The sequence below is a fragment of the Nilaparvata lugens genome, chromosome 1 (genome assembly GCF_014356525.2).
Source record: "Nilaparvata lugens isolate BPH chromosome 1, ASM1435652v1, whole genome shotgun sequence".
Lineage (NCBI taxonomy): Eukaryota > Metazoa > Arthropoda > Insecta > Hemiptera > Delphacidae > Nilaparvata > Nilaparvata lugens.
This window is the reverse complement of record NC_052504.1, coordinates 81,204,658-81,223,636: the sequence shown is the minus strand read 5'-3', so window position 1 is coordinate 81,223,636 and position 18,979 is coordinate 81,204,658. Positions and strand designations below refer to the sequence as shown.

Here is an 18,979-nt window from a genome sequence, read left to right as displayed (position 1 = left end):
ATTAAAGTGGAAAAATGTAGAAAATTCTACTGATGTGGAATTAGAAAGTAGAAATAATTGTGTTATAATATTATATTGATATTTTGATAGTGGAATTTAATAAATAAAATAAATAATTGATAATTATTAGGTACTTGGTTGAATACAATTCCAGTGGACGGTTACCCTTATTGTTGTCATCGAACATTACATGGAAAAAATTGTAATGTGAAATTTTCAGTTCAATATTATCATCATCAAAATTTTTATAGTTTTTGCTTTTTAAATGTGATTTTGTGTTTGAACATAGTTTTCTTGATTTTAAAATTTATAAAATAGGAACTCAGGAAGTAGAAGTGCATATTTTTAGTGAGAAAAATGAAGAACCCAAGACATAACCTATAAACTTGAGTGTTGGTAGGAAATGACATTTTGTAATACGTCAAGGCAGAACATCCGAAAGGATCTCTCTGCCAATAAAAGCCATAAGAGTAAATAAAAATAAAATCGAACATTACAAATGTAATTCTCCTGGTATACTATCAGGACATCTATCAAATTCAGCCGTTATCAAGTAATGTCATCTAACAAAGTCAATCCCACATCAACTAATAAGCAAATAGACTACAATGCAATGACATATACCATCAGTAAACAACGTTTAATTGAGTTAGCTCAATATACATGTACTTACAACCATTTCAAGGATTTAAAAATCTCACAATTTACCCCACTTTGGAAATATTCACATGTATTAGTATTCTCTAAAAAATGTTCATTTTTTGAAATTTATGAAAATAATTTTAAAACAATATTAGTTTCCTTGATTATAGAGTCAAATGTTTCACATACAACACCAACACATGCTAGATTTGAGAATATATCTATTAGGTAACTCTTACCTGAAGCAATCAATATTCAAATTTGAATGAATTTTTGAAAATATTTTTTACCTGAACTTTGATTTGTGGTCTAGATGTTGATATATCTTCCAGTCTGTTAACAACTATTTCTGCGATTTTCCCACCTGAAATAAAATTAAAATTATGAAGTGAATGAAAATTATGAGACAATTTTTTTGTATTATTTCTATTAAAACTAGTCACTAGGACTAACCATTAATTTTGTTCTCTTATTTCTTAGCCTAACATATTAATTTTTATTGCTAAAGTCTTCAAGTGAAGCCCACAGTTCTAATCTATAATTTCTCTACTTCAAATTCTTTCGCTACACACTTATTTAATTTATACTTTTTTCACTTCACTAGCACTACACCAACTCGAAGGGCTTTGTTCTCTTCAACCTCCTTGTGAGTTCAGTGCTGTCTAGTAGTTGGATGACTTCGGTGTTGTCGTGTTGATGAAGACGTGACTCTTGATGGGCTGCCAATCGTCTTATTTCACTGATCACATAGGGGATGTGCAGATCTCGGTGCAAATCGCTGTTCCTTATGTACCAGGGCACATTCACCATGATCCTCAGTACTTTGTTCTGGAATGTTTGAATCTGATTGATGTTAGATGTTCTAGAGCAGCCCCATAGCTGAATTCCATACGTCCAGACAGGTTTAAGAATTTGTTTGTAAATCAATATTCTGTTGTCCAATGAGAGATGTGATTGTCGGCCCAACAGCCAATAGATTTTACTGTATTTGAGTCCCAGCTCGCTCCTTTTCATCTTGATATGCTCTTTCCAACTTGGCATCAAGAGTCATTCCAAGGTATTTTGCTGTGTTGCTGTGTGGTACTACATTCCCATTTAGATTTATTCGAATCGGATCATTGATATTTTTGTTTGTGAAGTTGATATGAATGGACTTCATCTCATTCAATCGAATTCTCCATTTTTTGGTCCAGTCACTGAATTTGTTGCTAGCATTCTGTACTTTTGAGGCTGCTTCTTGTACTGTTTCCCCTTCTGCAAGTATTGCAGTATCATCAGCAAAAGTAGCAATTGTCACTGCATCCAATTCAGGAAGATCGCTTGTGTACAGCACATAAAGAACTGGTCCAAGAACACTACCTGGTGGAACTCCAGCCCTTATTTCCTTCAATTCAGAGACGTCGTCACCTTGTTTTACTCTGAATAATCTGTTGGTGATATATGATTTTAAAAGTTTTACAAGTTGAATGGGAAGAATTTTATGAAGTTTACTGATCAGTCCTTCATGCCACACCTTGTCAAATGCCTGTGCAACATCAAGGAAGATTGCTGAGCATATAGATTTTTTCTCTAATGAATTCTCTATTACATTTGTGATTCTATGTACTTGGTCCAGGGTTGAGTGCTTCTGCCTGAAACCAAATTGATGGGCTGGTATCAGATTCCTGCTACTTATGATGGGAGTCAATCTCTTCATTAGCAATTTCTCAAAAAGCTTTGAAATTACAGGTAAAAGAGATATTGGGCGGTACGATTTTGCTTCTTGGGGACATTTCCCAGGCTTTTGCAACATAATGACTTCTGCCACCTTCCAAATTGTAGGAAAATGCTGTAATCGGAGTGATGCATTGAATAAATATGTTAGCATGACAATACCTTTCCTTGGAGGTTTCTTCATGATTTCACCTGTAATCAGATCAAATCCAGGTGCTTTTTTGGTATTCAGATTATATTTTATTTCTTCTTGAACCTCATTTATAGAAACTAGATCAATCTCTGTATTTAAATCATCTATTATATTTTCTTCAGGATCAATTTCAGATTGAATGTTGTTTGGCTGAAAGATTTCTTCCAGATGATTAGCAAATATATCTGCTTTTTCTCTGTTGTTTCTTGCCCAAGTACCATCTGGTTTTCTTATTGGAGGGGATTGTAATATTGGTCGCTTAATTCTTTTTGTTGCTTTCCATAATGAATAATCTGTACTGGCATCAGCTGTTGAATTTTGAAGGTAGTTATTAAAGAATTCCTCAGTCAGTTTCCTTATCTCTCTTCTCAATATTATGACTATAGCCCAGTCAATGAAGGTCCAAAAAAGCAGTTTCGATCTGAAAATTAAATAAAAGCTGAATCTTTTACCATCGATAGAACCCTCCCAGAGGGTCATTCTCCCAAAAGTCCCAAGAAATCCCCTTGGAGCCTTTCCGCCCCAGCCCCCTAAAACATGAAAAATGCAGGAAAACACGGGAAATCAATTATCTCTGTAAACATTGATAGGAAACAGTTCTATTATATGCCATTCGATTCGTTACATTATGGACTACAATATTAGTTATATTCATTTTTTCAATAAAATCAACAGTTTTTTTGATAAAATAATATATATGTAAAAATTTAGGGGGTTTGTGATTTGATTTTTTTTTGTTTTCTTCGATTAACTTTGAAACAAGTAGTTTTAAAGGAAAATGAGCCAAATGATTAATGTAGCCACTGTCATTGCAAATCCATTGATGTATATTGTTATGTATTTGCGATTCGATTTGACGCTGTGGAAGGGGAAACAGTCGACGCGGAACGGCGCGGCTGACTCTCTTAGCCATAGTAAACAGCAAACTGGAAATCAATTATCTCTGTAACCATTAATCGGAAAAAAATCTATCATATGTCATTCGATTCGTTACATTATGGACTAAAATATTAGTTGTTTTCATTTCCTCAATAAATCAAACAGTTTCCTTGATAAAATAATATATATGTAAAAATGTAGGGGTTTTTCAATTTGATTTTTGTTTTCTCCGATTAACTTCGAAGCAAATAATCTAAAGAAAATTAGACAGATAATTAATGTAGCCACATTCATTGCGAATCAATTGATGTATATTGTTATTTATTTGCGATTCGATTTGACGCTGTGGAAGGGGAAACAGTCGACGCGGTACGGCGTGGCTGACTCTCTTCACCATAGTAAACAGTAAAATACAGTAGTAGGCCTACTGCTTTCTAAGTTGCATCTTATTCACACTATGGCGCTCGAAACAATCAATTTTGTCTATTGTTTTGACATGCGATGAAACTAATTTTTCACATTTTAATTCTCTAAAATCATTTTGTTGTTATATATGTGCTAAATCATGCATTCTATGACAAAGATATTGTTTGCAACCGATAAAATATTCATACTATTACATAATATAATACATATTTAAAATATGTGTGTATGATCATAATTCTATGCTAAAATTTATCATAAGTTATAAATGTCAAAAACTGAGATAAATCATAGATTACAATAGTGTTAATAGTGGCAATTTCCTGAAAAATCATAGCGTGCAGTGTTTACTGTTCTCTACAGTTAATATTCTCCAAGCCAGGTTGATAATATACCTTCAGTTGAGCCAAATATATATGACTGCTGAGGCATAAAATTATACATTGGGCTTGTTGAGTTGAAACTTTCTATGATTCTCTCTGTAAAGTAGCTTATCTTCCGTTCTTACTAGTTAAATCTACATTATCTAGAAAGTCCAATATGAAAACTCAGTAGATTCTAAAGATGAAAGCCATGCAAACATACAAATAAGGGAAGAGTAAGCATGCATAAAAGGTAGAAAAATCATGAAAGTGTTACACATTTAACCACAAAGTACCCTACCGTATAAGATTAATTGAAAGATGATTCATCATCTTCTATTATTTTTGTTAACATATCGATTTTTCACCTCCACTCGCATCTTGTCATTCATTACACAAGGTTGGCAGAAGCTTTTCTTTATGTCGATTAATGTTGATTGAAATTGATTTTGATTAGGCACCAAAAGAATAGATCATTTTCTATTTGAAGTATTCAAATCAAATCTATTGAACATGATTTCTTATGACTTAGCATTCACAGATTTAGTTGGGTGAAGCTGTTTGAAAAATGTACCTGATTATCAATTTCATGGTTTTTATACCATTCTAGTTCATTGTGATCATTGAAGGGTTGAAGTGATGAGTTAGTTCAAGTGAATTCTAGTACACAAGTATATTGTGCTTTTACGGGCTCTTCTTTATTTTCTATCGATGTTTTGCTCCAGTAGAGAAAATTTAAATGTTGGTTTTACATTAATTTTATAAGCTTTATAAATAATACAAATTAACGGTAATATAAATTTGATTATAAGCTTTAAAGAAAGGTACGGTAATAGGAATTTGATAAGTCCAGTATTAAAATAATAGATGCTGATTTTCATTGTATCGCTTTGCATCAATGTTACTTGTACTGTTTGCAATTCATCACTATTCTGTCAAGAATTAGTTTTTTATGAATTTCATGATCTGAAAATTGAAATTCAAATGCTATTTGGATGACGTTCACATTCCACTGTTTTTTTTTACAATAATTTATTGTTACGTTGAAGAGTGAGGCAATTCAATCCATTTGGAAGTAAAAGGAAATCACAGTGCGATTTGAACAGTGGATAGTAACTTTGAAATTCAGTTGCTCAATTCATTTCGGCTTGATACTATCATTTGTAATTATAGTTGATCAGAAATATGCATTGTATATAATGTTTATATTTCAGTTTGACTAATCTTTTATCACAGTCTCGCTTTCATTCATAAACATGATAATCCAGAATCCTAAATACGTTGATTACTTTAAAGATGTAGCTATCTTACGTCGAACAATGTACAATACAAACCATTTTCATTTAATTACTATTATGATGATCATTGGAATTTCTGCCTGTGAATGAGAAAAAGTCATTTTATGAGCCTTGAAATTCGTATCTAGAAAAAGTTGCATTATTACTAGAAATTTTGTTATTTTTACTATTTATTATAGATACTGTACATTGATTTTTGTGATTATAGAGATCGACTACTTTATTCTGAATCAGGATAAGGATAAATAGGGAAATTGTGAGATGGGGATAACATCCATAGTTACATAGCATCAATTTGAAAGCTCTGATAATAATGATTTGAACGGAACTGCGATTCTGGCTTAGTAATGCCTCTTCATGTTCAGTGAGAATAGAAAGCTTCAGAGTAATTCGTTCTCACTAAATGTGATAATATTGGTAATATTTGGTAACATTTGTTAATATTTGAACCGAATGTGCAACAAATTAATCTACTTTCAGCTTGAAAATTTTCAACTTATCAGGAGTACAGTGTTATCTTATAGTATCTCAGGTAGGTCCACCCTTTTATTTTTTATTTGTTCACGTGATCTGATATTCATTCCATTATCAAGTGTTTAAATTATAAAGAGTGATGACAGAAGAAAAGCTATGAAAAGAAATTTTGAATCTTCATTTTTCACAAAATAAGGATAAGATGAAGGAGTCGGACACATAATATATCATGAAACTTTGTTGAAAAACATCAATATCTGAAACTAGAGTTATCAAATTGTGTTACCTCTGACTCGTATGGAGAAGGCACACTTCAAATTAATATAATAAATTCTGTGAGCAAACAACGAAATCCTGATTTTTATCATGAGCATGGTTAAATCAAGAAAATTGTAATATTTTTTTAGAGTATTGAAAAGTGAAAATCTATATACAGCGCATGACAAAACAATAGACAAAATTAATTGTTTCGAGCGCCATAGTGTAAATGAGATGCAATGTAAACAGCAGTATTATTCTGTTTACTATGGTGAAGGGAGTCAGCCCTTCCACAGCGTCAACTTGAATCGCAAATACATAACAATATACATCAATGGATTCGCAATGAATGTGGCTACAATAATTATTCGTCACATTGTTCTTTAAAATTGCTTGCTTCGAAGTTAATCGGAGAAAACAGAAAAATGAAATCGAGAAACCCCTAAATTTTTACATTATATTATTTTATCAAGGAAACTGTTCGATTTATTGAGGAAATGAATCCGACTAATATTGTAGTCCTTAATTTAACGAATCGAATGACATATGATAGATTTTTTCCGATTAATGGTTACAGAGATAATTGATTTCCAGTTTGCTGTTTACTATGGCTAAGAGAGTCAGCCGCGCCGTTCCGCGTCGACTGTTTCCCCTTCCACGGCGTCAAATCGAATCGCAAATAAATAACAATATACATCAATGGATTTGCAATGAGAGTGGCTACATTAATTATTCGGCTCATTTTTCTTTAAAACTACTTGCTTTGAAGTTAATCGAAGAGTACAAAAAAATCAAATCGCAAACCCCCTAAATTTTTACATATATATTATTTTATCAAAAAAACTGTTAATTTTATTGAAAAAATGAATATATCTAATATTGTAGTCCATAATGTAACGAATCGAATGGCATGTAATAGAACTGTTTCCGATCAATGGGTACAGAGATAATTGATTTTCCGTGATTACCTGCATTTTTCAACTTTGAGGGGGGCTAGGGGGGAAAGCTCCAAGGGGATTTCTTGGGACTTTTGGGAGAATGACCCTCTGGGAGGGTTCTATCGATGGTAGAAGATTCAGCTTTTATTTAATTTTCGGATCGAAAAAACCTTTATTGACTGGGCTATGAAAATGAAAAATATTCATTGAATTTTCAAATTTGGGTGTTTGATATGATAAATATTTTCAAGAAAAATCTAGTTTCGAAAATCAATTATGAGTATTAGAAGATCAGTAAGTGTCATATAACCAAAAATAGTAACAAATGTTACGTATTTGATCAACCTTATTTCACAAACATTTTTTCCATAAAACGTTTACAGCAAATGAAAGAGAAGATTCTATTGTACATTTCAAGATCAAGTAATGTTTTTTATAATAACGGGTTACCGAGATACATAGCTTTAAATATAGAAATTGGCCATTTTTTGTGTATTGGAATATGGGATCAAGTACATTCAGCAATACATTTTCCATTCTCCGACCGAATTTGACTTATGATGTTTAGTTTAGTTTAATTTTCGTCATGTAACACTACATAATCAAGCAAAGCTTGGTAGTATAAGTATTGAGTATAATACTAAAAAAAGTAATCATAAAATAGAGAAAAAAAGAAGAAAATCAGAACATACAAAGTAGTTGAAAATATATGCCAGCAAAAAATACCTACACGCGCCAACAGTTGAAGCTTTCCTCTACACTGTACGAAGATGCATCGATCAATTTAGCTTTTATTGCATTCTTAAAACTTTTTGGGCTCTCAATACATTTTATTTCAATAGGAAGAGAGTTATAAGCTCTTAATCCGCTATAATGTGGCCCTTTCTCTAAGCTTGCTGTTCTGTGTTGCGGGTACTGAAGATGAACTATCTGGTTTCTAGTATTGTAACTATGATGGATATGACTCTCTCTTAATATCTTCTCGTTTTTCTTCGTCATAGTTGCAATTTCGAGGAAGTACAGTGCAGGAACTGTTAAAATTCTAAGTCTTCTGAAAGAGTTTTTAAAAGATTCATAAGGCTTCAAGTTGTCGACAATTCTGAGGGCTTTTTTTGCTTTTTGAAGACAGAATTGAGATTATTTTTTCCACTACCCCAGAACATTATGCTATATTGAATTATCGACATTAAATAGCCATGGAAGACATTCAATAGTGTTTTTGTTCCAACTATATTCTTCAGTACTTTCAAAGAGAAGCAGACACTTGAGAGTTTGTTCAGAATGTGATCCACTTGATCATTCCACTTGAGACAGTTTCTGATTCTGACTCCTAAAAAGCAGACTTCATCCTGAACAATCTCATCCATCTTTTGGCTGATTGTGTCACTCAACTTACTGGTCTCAGTCAACTTGAAATCCAATAATTTAGTTTTGTTTATATTCAAACAAAGACCGTTAGCCTGAAACCAGATGTTCATTTGATTAATAGTCTCTTCAGTCCTCTGGACAACTTCTTCCCACGTTCCAGTCACAATACTTGTGGTATCATCCGCAAAAAGAAAGACATTGGACGTGATATTGTCTGGAAGGTCATTCACATAAATTATGAATAACAAAGGGCCAAGAATAGATCCCTGTGGTACACCGCAGGGTATATTTCTCCATTCTGAAAAATAGCTTATCCCATTGTTATCATGTAACTTCACTTTCTGTTTCCTATTCAATAAAAAACTTTTAAAGAAATTTAAAGCTGAGATATCCAGGCCATAATATTCCAATTTGCAAAGCAACAGGTGGTGATTAACCATGTCAAAAGCTCTGGAGAGGTCGCAGAAGATCCCCATTGCATGTTTTTTCTGATCCAAACTCTCCAGCACATCATTGATGCATGATTTTGGACCGCCTTGACGAGCCGAGAAGAATGAAGTGTTGAGTCTGAGAGTTGAATAAGTTCGAAAGAATTTCACTCAAGTAAAATAGAAATAGTATTATTAATTTGTTCTGATAAATACTGTATTATTTTATATAGTTCTTTGGGGAAAGTAATTATTAATAGTTTTCTTAAACGTTATAACTGGATTATTAACTCGATGTAAATGCAGAGTGTATAATTAGACTATGTTACAATTTAAAGGGTTAAAGTCTGAATTTATTTGAGATAATCGTTCACACTAATGTAATAATTGAATTGTTCTTATTAGAAAGATAAGTACGAAGTTAGAATTAGAAATTATTCCTGGCTGTTTCATTTCACAGCGGTCCATGTTTATAGCTAATCAATACACAATCATTTCTAGAAGACAAGGGACGCCAGGTGCAACATATGAGGAACAGATTAAGTGAATATGGAGGATAGGAGACAATCGCCAAGCTGTGTTTTCTATTTAAGAAATTGTCGAATATCATCACTAAATAATCTTTACTAATCTTCGCGACGTAATTCGTACCGAGGCAATGTGATGATCAAATTATATTCTCCTGGCATTGAAATTCATGAAAGACTTTATTAAGCAAATATATGGGTCCATCTTCAATCTAAAATAATGTTATTGCCATGTATATAATATTTTGTGATGTGGTAATTTTTCTTTAAATAATGGATTTCAAAAAAAATATTGTGTTTACTTGAATTTTTCCTGAGTTCATTCCATTAGATGAGAATACCGAATAATTAGTAATAGGATTTCCTTATTACTGATTATCAATATTTTGTAAATTATTTCAATATTTTTAGAAAATCGTTGTCTTAAAAAAAAAATTATTCAATTTTTTTTAAACACAAATGACAGCGATTTCAGCGTAGTACGATGAGATTGGAGCATTGTGTCAAAAGTTAAAAGTCTTTGAAATTTTTATCCTTAAGGTGTCATGCGCGCCTCTCCACTAGGAAATACTGAAATGAAGTGCATCTAACGGGTGATTCTCATAGAACATAATCTCATGAACTTATGTTATTGTGCGAAATATCAATGTGAAGACAATGTAGTTTGTGATAATGGTTGAAACTGAAAATTGGGTGTTTTTCACAATACAAGGAGCATTGTTGTCAGGTGTACCTGGAAATCTATATGAGATTGTAGAGCACAAAAATACGCCCAGAGTGATTTTGAATTATACATCTAAATGGTAACAATCAGAAGATATTGTTGATCAAAAACTAAAATTCATCAAAAATTATTTTTTCTTCAAATTTCACTCATTATTCCAATACACAAAAATGGCCAATTTCTATATTCAAAGCTGCATGTCTTGTTAAATACTTCTGATAAAATTTCCAAATCTAGTGAGTATGTAATCATGTTTTCGCCCCACTTGGATGTAATGAGCTGGTTTACGTGCGTCATATGGAGGCCGAAAGTGATTGTTTTCTGACCAGGCCGGTAAAATTTTTACGGCCCTAGGGCTGTAAAATAACCTTGAAGTCAGCTGATTCTGATTTGATGTGAACGTGTTTACAAAATAGTTTATGAAACGGAATCAGTTTATGCTTCTAGAATTGAATAAAGTTTTTGCAATAAGATACTATCATTTTATTTGGATGAATGAAATACAAATAATGAGATATTATAAACTATTTAAATTCAATTTTCAGAGTATAATAGAATCTAACCTCAAACCTCCTAGTACAGCGTTTATCATGGAACATGGTGGATAAACGGAATCATTTTATGCTTTTAGAATTCAATAAAGTATTCTGTAATAATATACTATCATTTTATTTGGATGAATAAAATACAGATAAGATATATATTATAAACTATTCAAATAATTCTATTTTCAGAGTAGGATAGAACTTCTAACCTAAACTTCCATTGACATTCAGATTGGCCAAATTTCAAGTGTGCTAAAACAGCTGATCAAAAACTTTCCATTGACATTCAGATTGGCCAAATTTCAAGTGTGCTAAAACAGCTGATCAAAAACTTTTCATTTTTTGTGTTTATCATTCAATAATCAAAACATTTATAATAATATCATCTTATTGTCATTTGGAAGAATAAAAAGTATAAACTCAACCTCTTACATATAATTGAACATAATCTTTTAGGTTATTTAGACAAATCAGAATAAAAAATAAAAATACTTGGACAATTTCTTGATATTCAGATTACCTCAGATTCGCTAGAGCTATGACCTTCCACTTTTGCTTTCGGAAGTGCTTATAATAGACAATTATTCTCATATATATATATATTGTTTATTTTCCTGTGTGGCGAAAAATAACGTTCTCACCATGGGCAAAAATGTTTTTTCCGGCTCTCAATCTTTTCTAGTCCTCGGCCTACGGCCTCGGACTTGAAAACCGATTTCGAGCCAGAAAAGTCTCATTTTCGGCCCTAGGTGCGAAATATACTATTTCGCCCCACTTGGATGTAATGAGCTGGTTTACGTGCGTCATATGGAGGCCGAAAGTGATTGTTTTCTGACCAGGCCGGTAAAATTTTTACGGCCCTAGGGCTGTAAAATAACCTTGAAGTCAGCTGATTCTGATTTGATGTGAACGTGTTTACAAAATAGTTTATGAAACGGAATCAGTTTATGCTTCTAGAATTGAATAAAGTTTTTGCAATAAGATACTATCATTTTATTTGGATGAATGAAATACAAATGAGATATTATAAACTATTCAAATTCAATTTTCAGAGTATAATAGAATCTAACCTCAAACCTCCTAGTACAGCGTTTATCACGGAACATCGTGGATAAACGGAATCATTTTATGCTTCTAGAATTCAATAGAGTATTCTGTAACAATATACTATCATTTTATTTGGATGAATAAAATACAGATAAGATATATATTATGAACTATTCAAATAATTCGATTTTCAGAGTAGGATAGAACTTCTAACCTAAACTTCCGTTGACATTCAGATTGGCCAAATTTCAAGTATGCTAAAACAGCTGATCAAAAACTTTTCATTATTTGTGTTTATCATTCAATAATTAAAACATTTATAATAATATCATCTTATTGTCATTTGGAAGAATAAAAAGTATAAACTCAACCTCTTACATAATTGAACATAATCTTTTAGGTTATTTAGACAAATCAGAATAAAAAATAAAAATACTTGGACAATTTCTTGATATTCAGATTACCTCAGATTTGCTAGAGCTATGACCTTCCACTTTTGCTTTCGGAAGTGCTTATAATAGACAATTATTCTCATATATATATATTGTTTATTTTCCTGTGTGGCGAAAAATAACGTTCTCACCATGGGCAAAAATGTTTTTCCGGCTCTCGGCCTACGGCCTCGGACTTGAAAACCGACTTCGAGCCAGAAAAGTGTCATTTTCGGCCCTAGGTGTGAAATATACTATTTCATGTCATCATAGAAACTCATGATTGATTCTAAATTGTAGATAAATTCATCCTCTACGAGCTCATTTGCCTAAAATTCATGTTGAATCACTTTTCCCTATCATAGAACTGCCAAAACCGTTAATATTAGAAAAATATCTACAATTTCCAGATTTTTTTCAACAATCAAATCTCACTCTACGAACATATTTTTTTCATGAATCGTTTACAGCAGATGAAAGAGAAAATTCTATTGAACATTTCAAGATCGAGTAATGAATGATTTATAATAATGGGTTAGCGAGATACATAGCTTTGAATATATAAATTGGCAATTTTTTGTGTATTAGAATATGGGTTCAAGTACACTCAACAATAAATTCTCCATTTTTCGGCCGAATTCGACTTATGATGCATGATTCTGGACCGCCTTGACGAGCCGAGAAGAATGAAGTGTAGTACGATGAAATCTGAGCATTGTATCAAAAGTTATAAGTGTTTGAAATTTTGATCCTTGAGGTGTCCTTAAGCGCGCCTCTCCACTAGGAAATACTGAAATGGAGTGCATCTAACGGGTGATTCTCATAGAACGTAATCTCATGATCTTATATCATCGTGCTAAATATCACTGTGAGGACAATTTATTTGGTGATGATTTGAAGCTGAAAATTAGGTGTTTTTCATAATGCAAGGAGCATTTTTGTCAGGTGTACCCGCAAATCTATATGAGATTGTAGAGCACAAAAATACGCACAAGTGATTTTGAATTAGGCTATACATCTAAATGGTAACAATCAGAAGATATTGTTGATCAAAAACTAAAATTCATCAAAATTGATTTTTTCTTTAAATTTTACTCATTTTTGAAAAAATAACTCAGTACTCATTGAAGATAGAGAGTTCCGAATGATCTCATTTTATTCAGAATTTTATAATCTAAATTTAGATAAATAGGCGAGAGCAAATTTTTCTGTCTGATTACTGGAATTGGCAAAAATAACTGAAAACTAGAAAATAAACAGAAAGTACGAGGTTTTGGGACACTCTGTATTGAGTACAAGGTAATTTTGCATGAAAAAAAATGGTTCTGGACTTCTCTCATGTATCCAAATAATATATTAAAAAATCAGAACTACAATATATATTGCAAGAACCAATGTATATATTGATTGCAATATCAATCAAAAACTAAATGTTGTTTCATTAAACATTATTCAACGAATCAACATAATTTTTCGATAAAGATTGAGAGCCGGAAAAACATTTTTGCCCGTGGTGCGAACGCTATTTTTCGCCACACAGAAAAATAAACTATATATATATATATATATATATATATATATATATATATATATATATATATATATATGAGAATAGTTGTTTACTAAGCACTTCCGAAAGCAGAAGTGGAAGGTGATAGCTCTAGCAAATCTTAGGTAATCTGAATATCAGGAAATTGTCCAAGTATTTTTATTTTTTATTCTGATTTGTCTAAATAACCTAAAAGATTAGTTCAATTATGTGGGAGGTTGAGTTTATACTTTTTATTCTTTCAAATGACAATAAGATGATATTATTATAAATGTTTTAATTATTGAATAATGAACACAAATAATGAAAAGTTTTTTGATCAGCTGTTTTTTGACCACCTTTCTTACTCCCATGTTAGCGGCTGGAAAGGGTAATCTTTCCGGCCTAGGCCGGAAAGAAACCTGTTCTGACGTCAGACGAGAGTCGTCTGCAAACAATGCCTTTCAGATCTATGTAGGGACTGGGAAACAGCTGCTTTCTGTGCAGTGTGGCGAAAATGCTGTTAACGCTGTTGTCAGTATTTGCAGTAACAAAAGTCTTCGGGTGGTTCACAGCTTTTAACTTTGGATTTTCGTTCACTAATAATTGATTTGTATACTTACAAACATTGTACTCCATACTCTGGGAAGCTGTTTGACTCTGAAAACAATACAGAGAGTTCATTTTTTAATTGTCTATCTATAGTACCGTGTACAGCTTTATTGATTGAATTTCTCTAAATCTATCAATAATAAACAATGAACATTTTCAACTGCTTAGAAGCACTCAAATAGGCAGAACCAACTCTATGGAACTTCATTAGTATGTAACAACATGACAGTATTAATTGAATACTTTAAAAATAAAAATATAATTAAAACAATTTTATAATAAATTATGTGTTTGACGAAAAATACGTCCCTGATTAATGGTTAAACAACTTTACAAGGTTGACTCATATCATCTGTCACACTTGTTGATGCAGACTAGGCCTATTATAATGCCTATCTTTTAACCTTAGTTGGTAGTATATTCCCGAAATATTATTGTTTTGTCATTGTATGTATGGCAAATAAATTGATTTTTCTCTTTTAATCCTAGATGATATAATAACTTTCTTTGTTACCTGAATTCAATTCAATAACTTCATCTACTCCATATAATTATAATTAGTTTCAAATTTGGAGGCCACTAATGTCTTTGTGTGGATAATTTACTTCAACTAAAAACCTATGCTTATTCATATGCATTAATAATTCGGTTAAAATTATCTTTTAACGCCATTAAAAACGGTGAGTTTCAATTAGATGAATAAAGAAGTAAGAACAATTTTGTGCCACAATTGACTTGTCAGAAACTAAGTTATGTTAAATGATTTTAAAAACGTATTTCATTCAGTAAAATTTGTAAAAATGGATAACCATTTTAACGAGAACCTCACAAACTGAATTAATGGTTTATTGTTATTTCCAATCAATACAATAGCCGACAGTATTAATAATACAATTTCTAAAAACAACTATAAAACTTAGATCTGTTGTTAAATTTGAAATATTATTTAGTTCCATCAAATCAAATCTTTATTTGTCCCAAAAAATAATAGATGTATAAATTATTACAATGACAAAAATAGTTATAAAAAAGTTCGAATTTCAGCCAAATAATTGTTTCACCTAAAGAAATTAAAAATTTATATGGCTTGAGAAGAAAAATATTATATTATTAGTTCTTGACAGTACTATTTCATAAACACGACTGAGAACCTCTGAATACATATTTATGAAGAACATAATTCGGCTATTAATGCTGCCGAAAACTGTCCGGCGACCGTCGAACGGCAGTTGCAGTGTGTTGTGGAATTCAACCGACGCCGGATCCGGTGAATCAGCCGGCCCGGCAGTTTTGCCGTATCGTGTGTCCCTGGCCTTACTTGGGGACAACAGTAGGTTTTCCACTAGCTCAATTTGCTGTTGCAGGAACACAGAATTGGAAATGCCATCTATGTATCCAATTAAGTATCGGACAATCCCACATTCCTAAACAGCTAGTGGCAGCTACTATTGTACCCGTATGCAGGCTCTTACCAGATTTTGTCTCATCTGCCCGCTTAGTCTTGCATAAGCATTATCAATCTTTTACTAGCACATAAATGCATTCAATTTGAACACACCCTTAAATAGACAAGATAACAATAAAAATATGAATTCTGATAAAAAACCTTATTCCCGAAAAATTATATGTAATAAAAAACAATAAATTGTATGAATTAATAAGCGTTAATCGATACTAATTTTTAAGGTTTTGTTGAGGAATCTTTTACTAGCACATAAAATAATGCATTTAATGTGATCACACCCTTATATAGACAAGATAACAATAAGAATTTAAGAATCTGATAAAAAACTTACTTCCAAATAATTAAATGGAATAAAAAACAATAAATAGTGTGAATTTTATGAATATTAATAAGCAATACTGTTGTTTTAAGGTTATGTTGTAGAATAACTATTACAAAAACTCACCTCTTTATCCATTTTTCTAAAATTAGGACAAAATAATAAACCATAAAGGAACAATACAATTTAAATATTCGTTTTCGAAGTTTAATTTATTGGATTGATTTATATAGTTTTACAAATCAATCCACAGTTTCAAATTCCATTTGTTATTTTTTGACTTATCGTAGAGAAAAATCAAATGGAATAATAGACCATTGCAAGGAGGATCGTGGAGACGAAACAATAGGCTATCCCATTGGTACACTCTGACGACACTTTTTTCCCGTGCTAGCCATCTTGGATTGACCATAATTCAAATTATGTCATTCCAATTTATGCATTTTCTCATCATTATTTACAAATGATTAAGTTATTATCAATGGCTCCAGTTGAAAATGAGTATTTGGACAAAACTGATAATGCCAATGTTATTATTTATATATTTATAAAACTCGAATACCACTGACTTCTCACTGATAACGATTTGTGGAAAACTACTGTAGACTACCTCATGGATTGCAGTGATTGGAATATATAGCTTCCTTATAGGCCCTAGGTGCTCACTAAGAGATAATATTCTCAGGATATTTTTACTTCACGTTACGATAGCTCTTAAGAATTCAAAATAGACTATAAGCATTGATAAATTAATACAGTAATGTTGACAAAAGCCATATGATTTTTTCAAACTAGTTGAATGCTTTGTAATGCTAATACGATCTATGTTTGAAGTATTATGTAGGATAAAAGAAAAAGGGAGACTCACCAAAACATAAAATATGTTTCCAACTCTGACGAAAATCTTTGAGTGTTATTAATGCTAGGATTTACTAAGTCGGTCGAATAGAATCTGATAATGTTCAAAATATGCACTGGCTATAACACTGGACTGGAGTAAATCACCCATATAGGTGATTTTGTATTGTTGATGGGATTACAAACCCGTGTTTAAGTCCTCAATGGATTTGAACCTGGGCCTCTGAATCAAAAAGCCAGCATCTAGTCCAATCGACTACGGCCACTCCATATTATGTTTAAGATTCAACATACTTCTGTGCAACTGGGCATATGTGTTATTCAATCAGGAACATATGTGTAGTTTGTACTGTAATCTTGACTTACCTTACATTCCGTACTTCAAAATAATTGAACATGCCTCGAATCTGCATGGTACAGTATATATTTAAAAGATTGTGATATAAAATAAAAAACACCACAATTATTGCAGATTCACAATAAAAAGTATTTGGCTACTATGAATTGATTCATTGAAGAAGTCATTCCCATCAGAAGTTGTCAAATTTGATTTAAAAGCTTTACAAAAAATAGGTTTTACAGAATGAATGAGTGAATCAGCTCCCCTATAAAAAATGAGAGACTATTCAAAATTCATTACAAATAATTTATTATAATCAAACAAGGCTTGGCCGAGCTAGAATGTTTATACATTCGAATTATACTTCTATAGCTTGGCCTTGGTTTAGCCATACTTATTGCAAAGACAGACAGACAAATGCCAAAGGCTCCACTTGAAACAAAGCTTTTACTTCTCAGTCAATTACTGTTTATTCATCCCATATGTTTATTATTCGTTTTATTTAACATTATATACCATAACTAGATACTGTTCGAAGCTCTCTGTAATATCAGAATGAATTCATGCACAATGAATAACATGATTCTATGAATAGATTATTGGTAAAATGATTGATAAACAGAAAATGGAAATTTAGTAGAAATAATATGACTATGAATGATATAGTAGGCTATCAATACTGTGATACAGAACTTAATATTTGTTAATGGAATGTACCTATATCAACTCTAGCTCACGGCTTTGGCCATGCTAGTATTTAATTTGTATTGCATGCTTGAACTGGACAGTAAAATTATTTATCCATCGATCTAAGTGTAAATAAAAGGCATTTATCTAGGCCTATCTATCCATCTATCTACAGGTTAACCTTGACAAGAGTGAACAAATTAGTAAATTTATGAATTATAATCTGTGAAAAGTCACTCCTGGAGTCTTCTTTGAACTTCTGTTTGTACATCCAAATGCACAAAAGGTTACCATTTCATCGTAACTTTTATTTTTTTAACTAAAAGTCAATTAAATAAACACATTAGCACAGATTTCAATGCTGACTGCAGTGGAAGTGCAATGTTTTGATCAAACTAAGATGGCCGAAAAGATGCGCAAGCAAGAATGCTCTGAGCAAAGACGTTAAAGAGGTATCTTTAAGGTCTTTGCATCTTTAAGGTCTTTGGCTCGGAGACAGCCAAACTTGTTTTGCCTACTCCACGATCCTCCTTGGACCATTGACTACCAGCTTGACCAACCCAACGGCTTAGCTATTTTCATGTACTTTTCAGGTTATGAAAATAAATTATTCGATTTAAATTTCATTCTTGATAAAATCTATTTGATAAAATTTTCAGTTAAAATGTCCAACTTTTACGTATTTTCATTGCAACCACATATCCTACCCAATATCAAGAAAATGCAACATACTAAAACTAATAACAATAAAGCAATGATTTATTCAATTAAAAAAAAAATAATCTTATTCCGTTATGATTTTTAAGAATTAACACCAGACCTGGTGTTAAATACCTTGCTTATTCATTTAGAAGGTTTCCAACCATGACATCCACACACTAACCGCCAGTTATGAACTTCACTTTGAATAAGACTGATTG

The 18,979-nt window shown here is 31.9% G+C and overlaps 1 protein-coding gene across 2 annotated transcripts in view; it reads right to left on the bottom strand.

The window, feature by feature from the left end:
- LOC111060413 (enoyl-CoA hydratase domain-containing protein 3, mitochondrial) overlaps positions 1-16,449 on the bottom strand; it is a 57,032-nt gene extending 40,583 nt beyond the window's left edge. For both annotated transcript variants that reach the window (XM_039444894.1, XM_039444902.1), the window contains exons 1-3: positions 16,301-16,449; positions 14,402-14,438; positions 933-1,006 (exon numbers count right to left, since the gene is read on the bottom strand). In XM_039444894.1, coding sequence (XP_039300828.1) covers positions 933-1,006; positions 14,402-14,438; positions 16,301-16,312 — 123 coding nt within the window. In that variant the 5' untranslated portion in view covers positions 16,313-16,449. The remainder of the gene's footprint in view (positions 1-932; positions 1,007-14,401; positions 14,439-16,300) is intronic.
- Positions 16,450-18,979: the final 2,530 nt, after the last annotated feature.